The 18,442-nt window shown below is 38.0% G+C and overlaps 1 protein-coding gene across 1 annotated transcript in view; it reads right to left on the bottom strand.

The window, feature by feature from the left end:
• LOC124556420 (solute carrier family 22 member 7-like) overlaps positions 1–18,442 on the bottom strand; it is a 167,568-nt gene that overhangs the window by 6,938 nt on the left and 142,188 nt on the right. Inside the window, exons 9-11 of the mRNA XM_047130378.1 lie at positions 8,458–8,593; positions 7,649–7,788; positions 7,195–7,253 (exon numbers count right to left, since the gene is read on the bottom strand). Of these exons, the coding sequence (XP_046986334.1) occupies positions 7,195–7,253; positions 7,649–7,788; positions 8,458–8,593 (335 nt within the window). The remainder of the gene's footprint in view (positions 1–7,194; positions 7,254–7,648; positions 7,789–8,457; positions 8,594–18,442) is intronic.

The raw sequence follows: 18,442 nt of genomic DNA, 5'->3' as shown, positions 1-18,442 counted from the left end.
CTGAAAGAGCAGTATAGACACGAACTGAAAGTAATGGTGTTCACTGATGATGTTATGATCTGGGCTCCAACAGAAACTGAATATATGGAACAATCATTATGAGGAGTTCGGTCTCATTGTTAGGGAATTAAAGACTGTAAAAGGTTAGCAGAGAAGGACAGCCCAAAATACAATTGAGTGGAAGACCACTGGAGAATGTACAACATACCGGATATTTGGGAAGTACTTGTAGTGAAGTTCTAAACCATGCCCATAAAGCTGCTCAGTTTTAGAATCAAGTAACCAGATACTGCAGGATAACCAGAACTGCATAAACCAAAACTATTTTCACTACTTACTATGGTGGGCATTCAATAAGTAATTCAACACATTTTTCTCTCAGCCAATTTTGGTCAAAAAATGCACAATTCATTGCGGAATATCATGTAATATTCCCACTTCAGCCCCAATAGTTTCATGTCGTTCCACTGAGTGGTGGCTCTATACACAGCCTTCAAAATGGCATCTGCAACAGAGGTGCATTCCAAGCGGAGAGGTGTCATTGATTTTCTTTTTGCAGAGTACCAGAACAATGCAGATAATCATAGGCACTTGCAGAGTGTCTATAGAGACCTGGCAATGAACAAAAGCATGGTGAATCATTGGGCAAGGCATCTATCATCATTGTAACAAGGTAGCACAAACCTGTACAATCTCCTGTGTTCCAGCCAGCTGTACTTGGCTGTGACTCCTGCAATATTAGAATGTGCAGGCACTCTCATTCAAGGTGATCAATGGATGTCATCAAAATCATAGTCTACCTACAAAATTCAAAATCTGCAGGGTGGGATGAGGTCCCCACTGAAATAATAAAAATAGTCCATCACAGTATTGCATATCCACTCTCTTTCATAATCAACCAGTCTTTTGATAAGGAATGTTCCCAGATCAATTAAGATATGCAGAAGTTCGACCCATACATACAAAAGGCAAACTAGATGAATTGGGCAACTATAGGCCAATCTCACTGTTACCAATTTTCTCAAAATTATTTGAAAGAGCTGCATCTGATCAGACCTAAAATGACAATTCATCTAACAGCATTATCTTAGGCAATAAACATGGTTTCAGAAAGGGCCGCAGCACAATCCTTGCAATAAATGAATTAGTCACAAAAGTCAGCAGATGTCTTGATGATAGAATGTGTGTGACAGGCATTTTTTGTGACCTGTCGAAAGCCTTTGACACAGTAAATCTTGACCTGCTTCTCCAAAAATTGGCACATTATGGTTTTCAAGGCAAATCTCTTAGCTGGATGTCATCATAATTGGCAAACAGAAAACAAAGAGTACTTATTAACATAAATGGCAAGAAATTTCTCTCTGGCAGGAAACACACTCAATTAGGTGTTCCACAAGGTTCAATATTAGGGCCACTACTATTTCTGTATTATATTAATGATATGCCATGTCAGGTCCAGTCTGATACTATCCTCTATGCAGATGACTCAATAGCTGTAGTCTATTGTAAAAATGAGGTAGACCTAATTTGTCATATTGAACAAACACTTGGGGAAGTGGAGGCATGGGTCAAAAACAATAACTTAACATTAAATTTTACAAAAACAGAAATTGTTCATTTCACCACAAAACAATCTGCACAGTCTATAAGTAAAATAAGGTATTTGGAGAACAAATTAGAGACTGCAGACTGTGTCAAATTCCTTGGCATATTAGTCAATAAAAACCTGTTATGGAGTCTCCATGTGGACAACATACTGGGTCAACTGAATAGCATTGTATATATTATGAATATCTTGTATAGTATTATTGATTCAGCTGTAAGAAAAATTGTATATAACGCATATTTTGTTTCATTCATTAGGTATAGTATAATTTTCTGGGGGTCTGAAAAGACAAATTTATTTAGATCTTTTAGACTACAAAAAAGAATCGTCCAAGCAATGGTGGGAGCAAAACTAAAGCAACATTGTAAAACTAGATCTAATGAGCATTCCAAGCATATATATCTATGAAACTCTCATTTTCATGAAAAGAAACCCACAACTTTTTGAGGGCAACTTCTTCTTGCATCAATATGATACTATATATAGAACGAGTTACATGTTACCTACCCACCATTTAATATCATATGAAAAAACACCATACCATATGGGCATGAGATTTGTAAATAAAATATGGAAAGATAGGGATAAGTTAAATATAAAAGGCACCAAAGAGACGTGGAAAAATATCTGAAAGATAAATGTTACTATAGTGTAGAAGATTTCATGAATGGCAACAATGCATTGTAATTGTAATTAAAATACCTCTTTGAAGATGTTATACCATATATATTATTAGTTTATTGTCTATTTTTAGTATTATTATATATACTGTAAAACTGACAAGTCACCTATGTTACAATCGTTGGCTGTATAAGGCATGCTATGTGACAATAAAAATTGAATTGAATTGAATTGAACAATAAAACACCTCACTACACAACTGGACATCTCTGTTGGTAGTGCTAACAGACTCATCCTCAAGTTGGGGTACTCGAAGGTGCATGCCCGTTGGGTTCCTTGCTGCCTAACAGCATACCCTAAAGAACAATGAAGAAGCATCTATGTGGAATTGCTTGTGCATTACAAGCATGATCGTGGCAATTTGTTTTCAAACAAATGAAACATTTCAAACTGGAAACAGAATGGCAGCCCAAGAAAATGTTCAAAGCTGCACCTTCAGCCAGTAAAATTTTGGTGACAGTCTTCTGCGACTCTGAACAGGTTATTCTGTTTGATGTACTGCACGTGGTACAACAGTCACCTCTGGCACGTATTGTGCTACCCTCAGGATATTTAGTAAATGGCTTCACCATCTTTGTCACCACAAAAATGCAAACTGACTTCTCCTTCTCCACGAAAACACAAAGCCTCACACAAGTCTTTGGGCCTGAGAGGAGCTCACAAAACTTCATTGGACTGCTCTTCCTCATCCACCCTACAGTCCAGATCTCACACCTTCCAACTTCTCTCTGTTTGGCCCAATGAAATATGCATTCTGGAGAAAACAGTACATGGATGGTGGTACCATTACTGATGCAGCAAGATGTTGGCTCTCACATTGACCAGCAGAGTGGTATTATGAGGGCAAACAGGCTCTCCCAATAAGGTGGCATTAAAAAACGAAAAAGTTTTTTTTTAGCGAAAAGAGTGGAGGAAAATATGGAGTATTGAAATCCTAGATCAAACCAACTAGCTTTTAAAAAATATGTTGTATTACTTATTGAATGCCCCTTGTGTATTCGCATTTTGACCTAATCACTGGAGACTTGTGCTCTGATAAAGAGAGAGAATTACCAAATCCAAGCTGCTGAAATGAAGTTTGGTAGACCTATGGTGAGGCAAACAAAAATGATAAGTTATTAAATGATCATAATGGATGTAGGTGTAAAATGCAGTCTACTGAAAACGCTCCACCAGTGTAGATTATTACCGTACGGTTATGTGACATGGATAAAAGAAACCAGGATGGACAAGAAATTTCTTTAAAATATTATAAATGGGAAAAGACATGATGGACAGCCGAGGGGAGGATATATCAACACAGTTAAGAAGGATGTCACTGAAAGTGCTCTCCTTTGGTCTATGATCCATGAGGGAAAGCCGTGCAAATATAGAAACAGTTGAAAGAGGATCTCTACCAGCACCTGGGAAACAGGAGTACTGATGACGACAATAAACTGATTGGGCTGATGAAATATAAGGTAACTCAAATAATATGTATTTATTTTTAACAATGGAAACTCCAGGTCAGTATAGATTGCTGCTTCCCATTAAGATGACATGGTAAGTTGCAGAAAGGCACCATTAAAAGACAGTTACACATAAGCTTTCAGCCACAGTCTTTGTTAGAACAAGAAAGAGAAAGACCCAGCATTCATTCACACATGCAAGCACACCTCATTGCACACATGGCTGCCAGCACAGACCAGCTCAGTTTAAGCTGTCAGAGCTGGCAGTCATGTAGGCCTGAGGGGCACTTGCTTGCGTAAATGAATGACACATGTTTCTCTTTCTTGTTTTCACAAAAGCTGTTGTTGAAAGCTTTTATGTAAATGTCTTTTAATTGTGCCTGTCTAAAACTCAATATGCCACCTTTACTCTAAGTAGAAATCTATTTTTTCCTGTATTGTTGGTGTTTTTCTTTCTGTTTCTAATCTAATCCGATTACAGTGTTTGTATAAAATATCAAAATGCTGTTACAAGATGTGTTTTTCATCCTTATTGTTCAAACTGTAACTTACCTCTGAAGTATTCTGTACAAAAGCATTTTCCTTAAGGAAATATTAAACAATTAGGATTAATATGAGTTGATATGTTCAACTATTCTTCTACAGTTGATACTTAATTTATATTTATCACATTGATAAGAACATATACTATCAATTTTTGAGTCAGATGCAGAAGACTGATAATGTATGTTTGTGTCTACATGATAGACATAATTTAAGAAACAGCAAACCTACATGCACTTAAAATTCTGACCTGCTAGTATGCAAAGAACATTTTGTCTTTGTTAAAATTTCATTGTTTGTCAAATATTATTGTTAAAAGGTACCACTGTCATAAGAAACATGGATTTTTCAAAGCATAGAGTGCAAACTGCTCAGAAACCCAGAAATACCATTCATGAGTCCTAATTGTTGTGTTGATAAAATGTATACAACTGGGAAAAACTGTTAGTTAATGAAATACACTGAAGAGCCAAAGAAACTGGTACACCCACCTAATATTGTGTAGCCCCCCCCCCCCCTTCCCACGAGAATGCAGAAGTGCTGTAACATGATGTGGCATGGATTCGACTAATGTCTGAAGTAGTGTTGGAGGGAACTGACACCACGAATCCTGTAGGGCTGTCCATAAATATGTAAGAGTATGAGGGGCTGGAGACCTCTTATGAACAGCACGTTGCTAGAGATCCCATATATTCTCAATAATGTTCATGTTTGGGGAATTTTGTGGCCAGAAGAAGTATTTAAACTCATAATAGTGTTCCTGGAGCCACTCTGTAGCAATTCTGGACATATGGGACGTCCCATTATCCTGCTGTAATTTCCCAAGTCAATCAGAATTCACAATGGACATGAATGGATGCAGGTGATCAGACAGAATGCTTACATATGTGTCACCTCTATGAGTCATATCTAAATGTATCAGGGGTTCCATATCACTCCAACTGCAAAAGCTCCACACCGTTACAGAGCCTCCACCAACCTGAACAGTCCCCTGCTCACATGCAGGGTCCATGGATTCATGAGATTGTCTCTATACCCATACACGTCCATCCGCTTGATACAATTTGAAATGGGACTTGTCTGACCAGGAAACATGTTTCCAGTCATCAAGAGTCCAGTGTTGGTGTTGATGGGCCCTAGGCAAGGCATAAAGCTTTATGTCATCTCCTCCAGAAGCCCATATTGACTATGTTTTGTTGAATGGCTCACACACTCTCTATACCCGTACACGTCCATCCGCTTGATACAATCTGAAATGAGACTTGTCTGACCAGGAAACATGTTTCCAGTCATCAAGAGTCCAGTGTTGGTATTGATGGGCCCTAGGCAAGGCATAAAGCTTGTGTATTTCAAATATAAGATTTTTTCTGGGATAATCTTGGAGGGATTTATTAGAAAACACGAGAGAAGTGTCCATTTTTAAAAACCTGCCCATAAAATTTGAATCGAAAACTAAAACCATTTAAAGACACACTGCCAATAGTTAATGAAATAGCTGAATTGCAAAACGTGTATGAGAATTGCCTATAGTTCCCATGTTTTATGTCATTATTGAATATCTAATTAGTCAGTGTTTTAAGATATTGTGAATAATTTGTAAAAAATTTATTGTGTGAGCTTTTATTAAATAGGCACCAAGGAAAATGCTGCAGTCAGTGACTACTAAGCTTGCATAAGTGAGAGTCTCTGTTAAGCACTCAAGTCATCATCAAGTCACAGCTATTTATCTAATGTAGATGTAGATAACTGATATTAGCCACCATTTGTATTAATAGGTTGGATTTCAAGTAGTCTATGCACATTACTGATATAGTTCTGTGAAAAATAATGAACAGTGTGAACTGCAAGCTAGTCATAATGTGTGAGATTGTGATAATAAATGTACATAGCCTGAAATTTAATTATCACCATTGTTGCCTCAGTTTTTTAAAAAAATACTATGAACATATGTTCACCAACAACTTGAACAACAGGTAAGAAATTATATTTGATACTAAGGTCATTATTCTTACAAGTCCCTTTCAGTCAATAGATCCTATGGCTAGAGTTTTTAGTGATAACTGTGCTCAAAGCCTCTACCATTTACATGTTCTATCTTCAAAATTTGACAAGAAATACATGCCTAAAGTAACATATCACAGCAGCAATAATTCAAAACTGTCAATTTAAAAAAATTATCACTCTGCCAAATCCCAAGAATACTTATAGGTCAAAATACACAACAAACTTGTAACACAAGCCAGACAAATGGCCAATGGAAATAACAGGATAACATTTGCTAACAAATCAAAGAAGTATCAAGTGTTTCAAAGCACTCTGTCATCAGGCTACTAGTGGCCCATCGGGACCGTCTGACCGCCGTGTCATCCTCAGCTGAGAATGTGGATAGGAGGGGAGTGTGGTCAGCACACTACTCTCCAGGTTGTTATGATGGTTTTCTTTGACCGGAGGAGTATTCTGTATTCTGTACAAAATGATATACAGCATTGATTAATTAAGTTACTAATTAACACTTTCACATAATTTGCTATTTTTTGCAATATGGCAATCAGTCATGTAAACACAGGGAATAATAATGCAGAAAAAATGGTGTCCAAATATTTTTTTAACTTGAACCACCAACATTTTCTGTAATCCAGAATTTTACTGATTTTTGTAGTACATCAAAAACATTAAATTCCAACCTGTTCATATTTCAAAGTGTTACATACTTTTCATAATAACTGTTTCTTCTTATGTCAGTCTGTAAGTACTCAAAAATCACTCAGAATAGTCAGACCGTGATGTAGAAGTGAGCAGGTAACACCTGTGGCACTCTCTTTGTTTGACTCACACCAAAATTATGTATATTTTGTTCAAGAAAATACACACTCCATTCACCATGAAACTCAATAGCTTTCATGTTTAATTACTTACAAGTAATCTTTGTGACCTGAATAAATGAACATTGCATAATGTGACGTCATAAACAAGAACTGTGGACAGTCATTATCATTTGATTGAGATATTGCTAGAGTCAGTGATTCATGTGATGGACTTACTTAAATGAACTGCCTACGTACAATTAGCTGTAACAAATTACTTAAGGACTATGCTAAATTTGAACTGTGTCATAATAAATGAGAACTTTGATATTTTCATATAAATAGGAATATTGGCTTTGTGGCTCAATGGAACAAGTTACTTGTCATTGTAATTGCATGTGTTAGCCTGTAGACTCGTGCTAATGATTGTTCATAGTATAAAAACTGGTCACCACAATTAATAACTGAACTTCATATGAATAAAATGTGTGTGTACTTGTCAACCAAAATACAGTGTTGTGTGCATCAGTGAACAAACACCATTACACATACAATTAGATTTTCACCTTTGTGTGATAAAGAAGTGTGCTACCACAGAGGGTATCCAATTCCAAGTCAGTTTCTTTGCAAACTCTACTAACTTGTTTCACTTTGTATACTGAACAATCTTTCTTGACAGCAGCCTTGACTGAATTGGAAGAGTATTCTGAGGATGGAGAAATGTGTCAATAAATAAGATATAGATTACCATTCCAACATAAAATATGGATATATTCTGTCACTTGATATAGATATTCCTTGAATATTTACTAATTTTTGTCAATTACAATCTCAATCAAAAATAAAAATATTGAAATGGTGAATTTATTTATTTCAACATTTTCCTAGAAGCTTGATAAGTGAGAGATTAACTAAACAATCACAAACACATACTTTTAGTTGTTTGGATATTTTACATTGTGACACAAACTGTCAGCATATTTCATTTCACTCCAGATCTAGGGATGCTAATCCAAACAGTAATTTACTCTAAGACTTTGATCACCTAAACAGAAGTTACCAAGAGAGCAATAAATTCCTTTTTACACATAGTAACTTCACTGTGCTGATTTCATCACTGATGTTTTCTCTGTGTATTTTAAGCTATGTCTTGTTTTCAATTAAAGATCCAGTTGGTAGCATATGGATCCTCAGTGAAGAAGTAATGATAAGATGCAAAACATAAGTGTGAAATGTTACTCTGAAATTTTTCACAGTGTAAAAGATCAATTCTTGTATGAAAATTGTCAGCTTGCAGGATCAGGTGAACGTAAGTTAGCAGTTTCTATTTCACAATGTTTCTTTTGTGAAAGTCTCCAATATTTCTGCCTCTGACCATATGCAGTAGCATCCTCTATTGTTTCTGGAAGCTTCTGATTCAAAGATTCTGGCAGAAATGATATCGAAAGTGAAGCAAAAAGCATTGTAGTTCCAAGTATACCAAACATGTAGCGGAGCTCAATTTCTGTTCCCTGAGAAAGAAAAAAAACCCATAACTAATATTACTATGTATTAGGATATGACATGACAACAGTTTTTCACTAAGCTGTATGGTGAGAGATACTGTAAATGGGAAATATGTTTTAAAATGAAAAAATAGTAAAAATGTTAAAAGAAGAAATTTGCATGTCTCAAAAAAGCTAATTCACAGAGTTGGACTTTGATAACTGCATGTTATAGTTGAGAGAGCTGTAAATTTTAAAACTTTTTTCTCATTAACAAAAAGACTATAAATATCCCTGACATTAAAGGGACAATCAAAAAGTTTCCATTTGAAGGTTGTACAATCCACAACTGGTATGCTAATCAGGCAAAAGCACCAAAGCATTGAGGCAATCAGCCCACCAACAGACCAGGTTGAAGATACCCACTTGGTAAAATTTTGTGTCCTGCTACATGAAGATGTTTGTAACTGCCTGTTGCACATCCTCATCTGGCTGGAATTGTCGACCCTTCATGGCCTTTTCTAAGGGACCTAAGGCATTATAATCACATGGAGAGAGATCAGGGCTATTGGGTGGGTGCTCAAGTGTCTCCCACTTGAGCTCGTATAACTTCTGCATTACGAAATTTGTGATATGGGGATGTGCGTTATCATGAATCAGCAGCATGCCTTGGTGCAACATTCCATAATAGTGGTTTCTGACAGACATGCTGTCTATACAGATTCTTCATTCTCAGATGGATGGCTACTGATGTTTGTTCTTTGCCAGCCAAGAAAAGAATAACAGCACATTGGTAATGATTGGATGCATTTGGTAACAATGTTCACGTTTCTGCATTTACCACAAGCATGTCTGAAAGGCATGACTGCACAACAATTCCTTGCCTGCAGATCGGTGCTTATAGACCCACATCAGTATCATGCAAAATTGCATATACACTGCAGCAACACCCTCAAATGGAAGCTTTTTGATCAGCCCTTATATATTCTGTCTCTCTGTATTTTTCTTTTGGTTTACAATGAAATAACTTTTAATTAGTACTCTCATTTTTTCTACAAACTTAATCAAAATCTTCTTCTCAGAAGAATACAATATCAAAATATCTATCCCTATACAAAATCTTCACTGAGAAAATAATCATGAATCAGAAATCCCAGAGACTAATAAAGAAGTAAGTATGTACATCTAGATCAAATTGTGGGACATGGTTTCTTGTATCTTATGATCAAAGGAAACATTGAAGAGAAGCAATTGAGAATTATTCTCGCTTTTTCTGTGAAGCGTGTAATATCATCTTTGTCTACTTCAGTTCAGAAATTAAAATTCCATCCATGTTTATACCAGTTCAGCAACTTCCAGATTTGTCTCTCTTTTCATGATATCTACCCAATGCAGTCTTAGCCTGATTTCTCCTCTTTTGTCAGCTGTTATGCACGGCACAACTCCTGTTTCTGTGATCAAGACAAGTGAATACTAGGTTTAATTTCTCTATACTGTCATCAAGAGAAATTTTTGGCATGAACTGTCCAGCACATGTCATCAGTGCCAAAATTGAATTGTGTGAAACTTATACTAGCTTTATTCAGAGTTCATTATTTATTAATCTGCATTTTGATAACTTGCTGTTGTTCCTACTCTTTCAGCTTTTTTTCAAATTAGCTACAGAATCCTGATCATCATACAAGTTCATTGCTCACTTTTGCATTCAGCTGGAGACTATGAAGACAGCCCTTGAGCTACCTTAAATTTTTCTCTTATTGAATAAATTTATCATCTGCTTGTTTTGGAGTCACCATCATTTGTGTTCTTAATGTTAAGCCTGATACGTGTATTGATTACATTTCTGATTGGGTGGTGCAAATGTCATTAGAACTGTACATACACACAACAACTCAACAGAGCATGTTTTAACATATTATGATAATGTTGTCAAAGGAGATGTCATGAAGTGGAAACTCTCACCCTGTTTAAGGAAAATTTTAACACTAAAATTCTGTATTAAAACTGAACAAAATAATGAATATAGCAAATGCTATTTTAAAACAAAATTACTGTGCTAAAATAAAATTTATGACAGGAAACTTGAGAGGCAGTAAGTTGAACGATTGACATTAGCAACGAGTGTAACATTTTTATAGATTTTGTAGCTTGGCACGTAACCAGTACTACCCTGTTAAGGAGATTGAATATTCATAAAGATATACACACTTACGATAAAAAATTATAGCAACAAGTATCAAAATCAAACAAGTGAGTTAGCAAAAAGGAACAGAAAGGCTCTATAGTTTGCACAGACAAAATAATTCACTTTTACCTTGAGAGATTTGCAGGCAATATGAACCACAGTCTCATGAAAATGTGCAATTTACTTTAATTTAGTTTAATTATATGCATGTTCCATGGATCACAGTTGTGATCTCTTGCTATAGTGCAAAACAAATTTCGTAAAGTATTAACTGTGCTACAAGATTATGGTCAGTATACCCTAGCCCATCTCTAAAGACCTTGTCAATAGGACGTTAAATTGCAATCTTAATTCTTTTCTGTTTAAAGAGCTGTCTACAAGAGGCTCTAGAGTAGACACCACATATTACTTGTATTACATCCTTACATCCTTTTGTGCATAAACACTTTCTTTCTTAAAGATGGGTTACTCCAGAGCTCTGATATTGTCTATTACATAAAAGTTATAGAGTTCAGAAATAAAAGATGATCAAATTCTTATCATACTGTTACACCCAAGAATTTAGAATATTTATAAATTCACTCTCGTGTTAATTTCAAGGTGTAGTCAGGTCTTGTGCAGTAAAGAAATGAATGTACTGTGTTTTATTTGATAACCAACAATTTATACAGGATGAATCTGAACTCCATCAATGAAATTTTGGAAGTTGCTCAGGGATATTTTCTGAGTCTTGGTAAAAGGATGATCTCTGGTAGCTAATTGCAGACTAATTGCATTTCCTTTGATTTCTTCCCCTAATTTATCTTTGTATCTGTATTGAACTGAAAATATCTGCACAACAGTGCAAATGTCAAAGGTAAGTGCTGTGTTTTGTCTAAAAACAAATTGTTGCATTAAATTGCATTACTTGATGTTGACAACAGTAATGCTCACTTTAGTCTGTGTCTAGGGAGTTTGTTCTCAGTTCTGCTTATTTCTGCACTTGTTTTGTTTTTCCAGCATTGGCAGATGCACTTCAACAGCAATATCCAACTATACAGGGTGTTTCAAAATGAACATATCAGTTTTAGGCATTGTAGCATTTATTACGTTCAACTTACAATTGTAAATAATACACCAAATGAAAGAGCATCTCAAACAGTTTTTTTGTATACCTGTGTGCAATGGGAAGAGTATGGAATGACAAAGAGTGACTGAAAAACGTGTTGGATGAGTGCAAGTCTTTCACGTCTAGCCCCAAGAAATATCCCCGCGAAAAGATTATGGGCCTTTCTTTTTTGGTGAATCAACTGTAACTGATGTTTCGTATCTTGATGTGCTACAGCTTTGGCCTGTGCCTCAATGGGAAGAAGCTGAACAACACATCTTTATTTGGGAGCAAGGTGGTGCACCGTCTCACTGGCATAACTCAGTACGCGGCTGATTAAACGACGTTGTATCCGATGTATCTGACAGGTGGATTGGGTGCATTTTATGCATGACCTCCACATTCGCACATGATCTGAAATGATCATGTGTATGTGCCTCCAATGCCAGCCAATCTGTCCAACTTTAGAAACAGTGTTATTGTAACAGTTACTCCTGACACAGTGATCAAGGTTTCGGTACAGCTCACCTATCGACTCGATGTGTGATTAGTATTCACACCGAATAATTGTGAGAAAAACTGTTTGTGTTTCTCTTTCTATCTTGTGGTGCATCAGTAAATTTGGAAATTTCACGAAGCCCACCAGTCTGCCCTAGCAGATGACTCTTCCCTTGCAATTACACCTGGACAATCTTCTGAGCATCCATGTCATAGTGGACATGTGCCAACTGGAATGTCTTTTCCTCCACTACCACAATCTGCTTACCACTGCTTCTGCCCCAAATTCCCATCCATGTGTGAGGCAAGCATTCTTCAACATGCATGAGTGATGAATGGTCAATGCAGTATCCACACAAATGCTTCTTTTGTCTTCTGTTGGGAACCACCGTTAAAATACGTGAATCAATGCTTTCCACAAGAACCTAGGAGTTGCTGTATTATGATTATTCATGGACAAATTGTGTGAGATAACCTTGTACATAATTTCTGGTAGATAGTTTATGAGAGCATAGCTCCCCAAACAGGGCCAGTCACAATCCAGCATTTATGGCTCTTTCATTTTTTTGAGATACTTTGGAGAGCTGCCTTCCAGTTTTTGGAGGCCACAAATTCAACGTCCTGTAACATTTGTACATGCCCTGTATGTCGAACTACTTTGTGCTACCACCGAGCACCCTCAAGCACTATCCCTATTAGTTATAATGCAACTTTATATCTCCATTTGTGTATGATGGTGCATTACCACAGTGACCCCTTTACTTTTATTCATTGCCTATGCTAGAGACAAACTTTTAATGTTTATGATGAGCTTTCAGACTTTGTGTGAATCTTAGTGAAGGCTCCCATCTATGAACTTTAAATGTATGTTCATTCCTGTACCAGCTCTGATAAACTGATAAACTTTGCTGTGCAAATCACACCTAAATTGTGAACAGATCACATATTCCCCTTTTGCTTTTGTTAAATGAAATGTATTAGTGTCTACATTAATAAATAGTTTGTGTTGCCAAAAATTTTCCCCTCTGCTTTTTTATTTCTTCACTGAAACATGTGTTCCATGTCATTTCCTAACTTTTTCTTCTTTTCCCCTTAATTTCCTTCACCTGACAGCTGTGATGTGCATTGCCAGTGTTGCCACACTGGTGACCTGGACTTCAAGTGCCCCCCTTCTACTGTCCCCATTTCTCACATGCGCCATGTAGCACACCCTCCCCATTTGGCTACTCTTCATACATATCTGTGTTGCTTCACAAGCTCCATGTGGTGTTAATTCACTATTTCCACCATGTGCCTGCACTCTCATGAGTGCCAGACATACATCTCTTTCCTCTCCCTCCCAGTCAGATTCATATCATACTTATGCCTCAGATGCAATTTACATTGCAAAGCCATCCAATGAACTGACCCCAGAAATGCTGTCTGCGGGGAAACTTGTTTTGTCAAGTCAGGTCCCTGCACACAGCCTGTCCAAACTGCTGGCTCAGGCATCCACTTTAAATCAGTTTCTCACTCAGTTTGCACAAATCTTGAGTGCTGCTTTGCCTCAGGCACAGGTCCCATCACCAACCCACGAGTCAAACAGAGCTTCTGCCCACTTCTATGCACCATAACACCTGTGGTTTTTCTCTGCCAAGCTAACCTTTGCTGGGTCCAGAATAATGAGTGACAAAAAGTTCTCCCATATTATTGCTAAGCTCTATCCTGCTGTCACAGCAGAGTGTCAAACCATCATCACCAGCCCTCTGTAGCCCAACATCTACCGTGTTATAAAAAAGCAGTTAATAATGCAATTGGCATTGTCCAAATGGCAGTGTTCCTTGGCACTATTTTCTCTGGAGGAGTGTTTCAACATGAGGTCCACCCAATTCCTGCAGCACCTGCATGCCTTAGCCAAACCCCATGTCTTGCTCAACAAGTTTTTATTCCATAACCGGAATTCTTGCTTGCCTGCCACAAATCTGTACAGTGAATGCCATGCACAACCATACAGGCAATGATGCTGCCACCATTATAGCAGACTAAGTGTTCAATCCATCGACCACTCGCTTGCCAGCTGCAACTGCCACCCAGTCCCCTTACCCTTGCCCCCCCACCAACTCCTCCAGCCACCTCCCACCACCACAGCAACTAGTCCCTCAGCCATCCAGAAGTGCAACTTGTAGTGGTGCCCCAACAGCCTGCAACTCAGGATGCACAGCCAGACCTTGTGCAAATAATGGCATGTCTGAGCAGCAAGAGTAAATTCTTAACTGCTAACTACTGCCCTCACCTGCTCGCACCCAACTGTTTCTGCCCCCCAACCTGCACCAGTCCTGCATCTCATGTGACTGTGCTTCCCTCCTCCACAGGGACCTCCATGGTGCATGTCTGTGCTGGTACCACAACCACTCTGCCAGTGATGCCGTTAATATCAGATGGCCATTCTCATGGCATTGAAATGCAGCCCGTGACCAGCAGTAGACACCTGGTTGCTCAGCAATTTCCAGCACCCATTCATGCATGACCACCATAACCCCATCTCACAAATCACTACCTCACTGACACTACCTGGGACCTGTCCATCTTCCCATGCAAACTCCTGCCCTGGCCCAGACCCCTCCTCCTCTTTCCTCCTAACCACTACAAACAGTTCCATCATCACTACATACAGTCCCTACATGCATCACATTGACTGCCACTTATGTCAGGAGTTTCTTTGGACTTTCTCCTTGCCTGATGTTAGCAATCCAATCTTCAGTCCAAATTTTATATCCTATTTCAGTCTTCCCCATAACCTCACACAACTTCACCTAATCAATGGCCTGACAGGTCTCTCCACAGAGCCGCCCCCCCCCCCCCCCCCCCCATTCCTGATCCACTGCTCATCTTGCCCTTAAACAACTTTCTTTCACCAGTCTCCTTTCCCAAGTCCTGCAGTCCTGCTCCTCAACTGAACCCCCCCACCTTCCCACACTGCTCACCGTGAGGTGCAACTCATGACATGCTGCGCTACACTGCAATCACTCCCAGCCCACCAGTTCACTCCCACCAGACAAGCACACATTTACACAGGCAGAAATCAAGACTTCCATTGCCACTGGAACTCTCCACCCATCCAAACACTATTAGTCCTCCACACATCATTTAGCACCTAAGGAGGACATGATCTGGAGGCACCGTAGGGGTGATTATTGGTGGCTCCATATGAGACCTATCCCCAACCATTATCACACACTGATCTTATGCAGCTATAGTGATGACATTTCCAGCCCCATCATCTTTAGTAAGACAGACTATGTGAAACCTTTCACACATTCCATTCACACTGGAGGAGGTCAATAAGATAGCCAATATCATGCCTTTTGGCCTCTTCAAAGGCCCCTACCTGACCTTCAGCTCTCCCTAATGCTAAACAAACCTAGCAACATTTCTTAGACAGTGTGCTCTTTGGCACACCAGGCTGTTTTGCCTACCTGCTGGACAATATTCTTATCTACTCCTCACTACTCCCAAGACGTGGCAGAACAATGTGAGCACTTCCAAGGAAATTTTTGGCTACCTGGAAAGAGCAGGTGCCATTCTCAACCTAGAAAAATGTGTTTTCCAGGTAGACATGATTGAATTCCTAGGGCACACCATTTCCACTTCCAGTTCATGATCCACGCCTGAGAAAGTCAGCATGATCTCTGAATTTCCACAGTCTATGATATATAAAGAGCTTCACAGATTCCTAAGCATGGCTTTCTTCTTCTTCTTCTTCTTCTTTTTTTTTTGCCTCCTTAGAAATGCAGTCTCTGTTCAGGAACATCTCACTATTGCACTGCCAGACTGCCAGGTGAGCATGCAAATGGTAAGAAACCCCTCCCATGGAGCCTCCCAGTTCCAAGAGAGCTAAGTACAACCTCATCAATGGAGCCCTTCTGGCACACACCTACCGGTCTGCTTCCCTCACAATCATTGCAGGAACTGCTCATCCTCTATGAGGCAGTGTAGTACTTCACCCCTCAGTTGAGGTATGCCCTTTCACCACCTTCACTGACCACTGCCCTCTTATGAGAGGGTTTTATCACCCTGGCAGTTCTGGCAACAGGAGTACATGACTCAGTTCCTTACTGTTATATGCCATTTAACTGACACTGATAACATTGACATCAACTGATTAAGCCACTCCTATGCCATCAGCCCCCATTAGATTCACTAGGTACTTGCAAAAGCCCATTCCATCAGCCCCACAGTTGGTTAAACGTTCTATAGGGGATTTGAATGATTCATCAAAATGATTTGGAATGGGCCAGTTTACACAATATGTGATATTTGAACATGATCAGTGTTAACACTACTGAGCATGCCAATACTTTTTTCCTTCTACACACATCAAAAACAGTTTTGCATCACCCCAGTATCCAGAAATCCTGAATATAGACGTTGACTGTCGATACTGTATCACAGACACAGTTCCTTTGACTGTTCAGAGATGTCACTAAACCCACCCATAGATTCCATGATAAATTCATGTCATTATTTGAAAACAACTTTAACATAAGCTAGTCAGAAACAACATTAAACAGCAAAGTAAATAACCATGGATCACCATAGGGATTAAAGTATCTTGTGAGAGGAAAAAGGAACTGTATCTATTGGCAAGAACAAGTAAGGATCCTACAGCAGTTGAACTCCATAAAAGCTTCTCAAAGGTACTAAGAAAATTTATTTAAAAACAAAGTAGATGCACATTATTTCAGAAATTAGCATATATCATGTGACCACAGTCAGTACTTCCAAAATGGCTGATGTCAAAGATAGTTAGTTTTATGTTCCATGGATCATTTTGCATGATAAATCATAATTATGTGGAACAAGTCATCTTACATTCACATTGCAAATTAATTTGTACATATGGTTACATGATAAACATTTCATAACTTTTTTTTAAAGAAAAAAAGATACACAGATGTGAGTTGGTAGTTTCTACCCACCAACTTTTACACAGTACAGTAATAGAATTATTCTGCAGAATTGAAGGAGTTGTCAAGAAGTTTCTTTTCATTTTTTCTTTGTTCCCTTTCAGACATTTTATATCACTGAGCAAGTGAACAAATTTTTTGTTGCAGCAATGTGCACCTCTTTTTTGTGCTGAAGACATTCTTAATGTGGAGTAATGAATGTAATTTTTTCTTCTGGTATTGTAATTATATAGATTTTTGTTTCTTTTGAAATTTAATGGATTACTTACAACAAACTTTATGAGGGAATAAGTATACTCTGAAGCAGTAGTCAGAATGCCTAACTCCTTAAACAGATGTCTACAAAACAATCAAGGGCAAGCATCATATATTGTTCTTACATTTCTGAGTAGTAAAGACTTTTTTTCCTTAAACATGAGCTACTCTGGAACATTATTCCTTATGACATTATTCAATGAAAATATGCAAAATTTTCCCACTTAATGATTTGCCTCTCCCCAAGATTTGCAGTGACTCTAAGTGCAAATATGGCCAAGGTTTATTGTTTTATGAGTTCCAAAATGTGCTTTTCCCAATTTAAATTCTCATCAATATAGACATCTAAGAATTCTGAAGTTTCCACAGTATTTATTATTTCCTCACCACATGTTACACTTATCACTGGTGTAGTATCTCTAGATGTGCAGAACTGTGTATGTTGCATCTTTTTAAAATTGTAGGTGAGACCATTTGCAGAAAACCAGTCAATGATAATTTTAAGAACTTTGTTCACCATTTTTTCTGTTTCGGTATGTATGCTTTGATTGGTTACAATATTAGTGTCATCTCCAAAAAGAAATGATTCTGCTTGTTGTGTGTTAGGAGAAGATTGTTAACATATACGAGGAACAATTGTGACCTAAGATTGGAACTTGGGAAGCCCGTACTTGATTTCTCTCCAGTCAGAATTATGTCCTGGTTTATATTCATACTGAGCACAACTTTCTGCATTCTTTTGGTTAGGTATGACATTATCCATTGGTTGGCTATACCACCAATCCCATAAGACTTCAATTTATCTGGTAGAATACTGTGGTTCGTGCTCTCCAAGGCCTTAGATAGGTTGCAGAAAATACACTGGTACCATATTGTTTAATACTTGTAAAATATGGTGAGTGAAC

The sequence above is a fragment of the Schistocerca americana genome, chromosome X (genome assembly GCF_021461395.2).
Source record: "Schistocerca americana isolate TAMUIC-IGC-003095 chromosome X, iqSchAmer2.1, whole genome shotgun sequence".
NCBI lineage: Eukaryota > Metazoa > Arthropoda > Insecta > Orthoptera > Acrididae > Schistocerca > Schistocerca americana.
The sequence above is the reverse complement of the archived record's forward strand: the minus strand, read 5'-3'. Positions and strand labels throughout refer to the sequence as shown.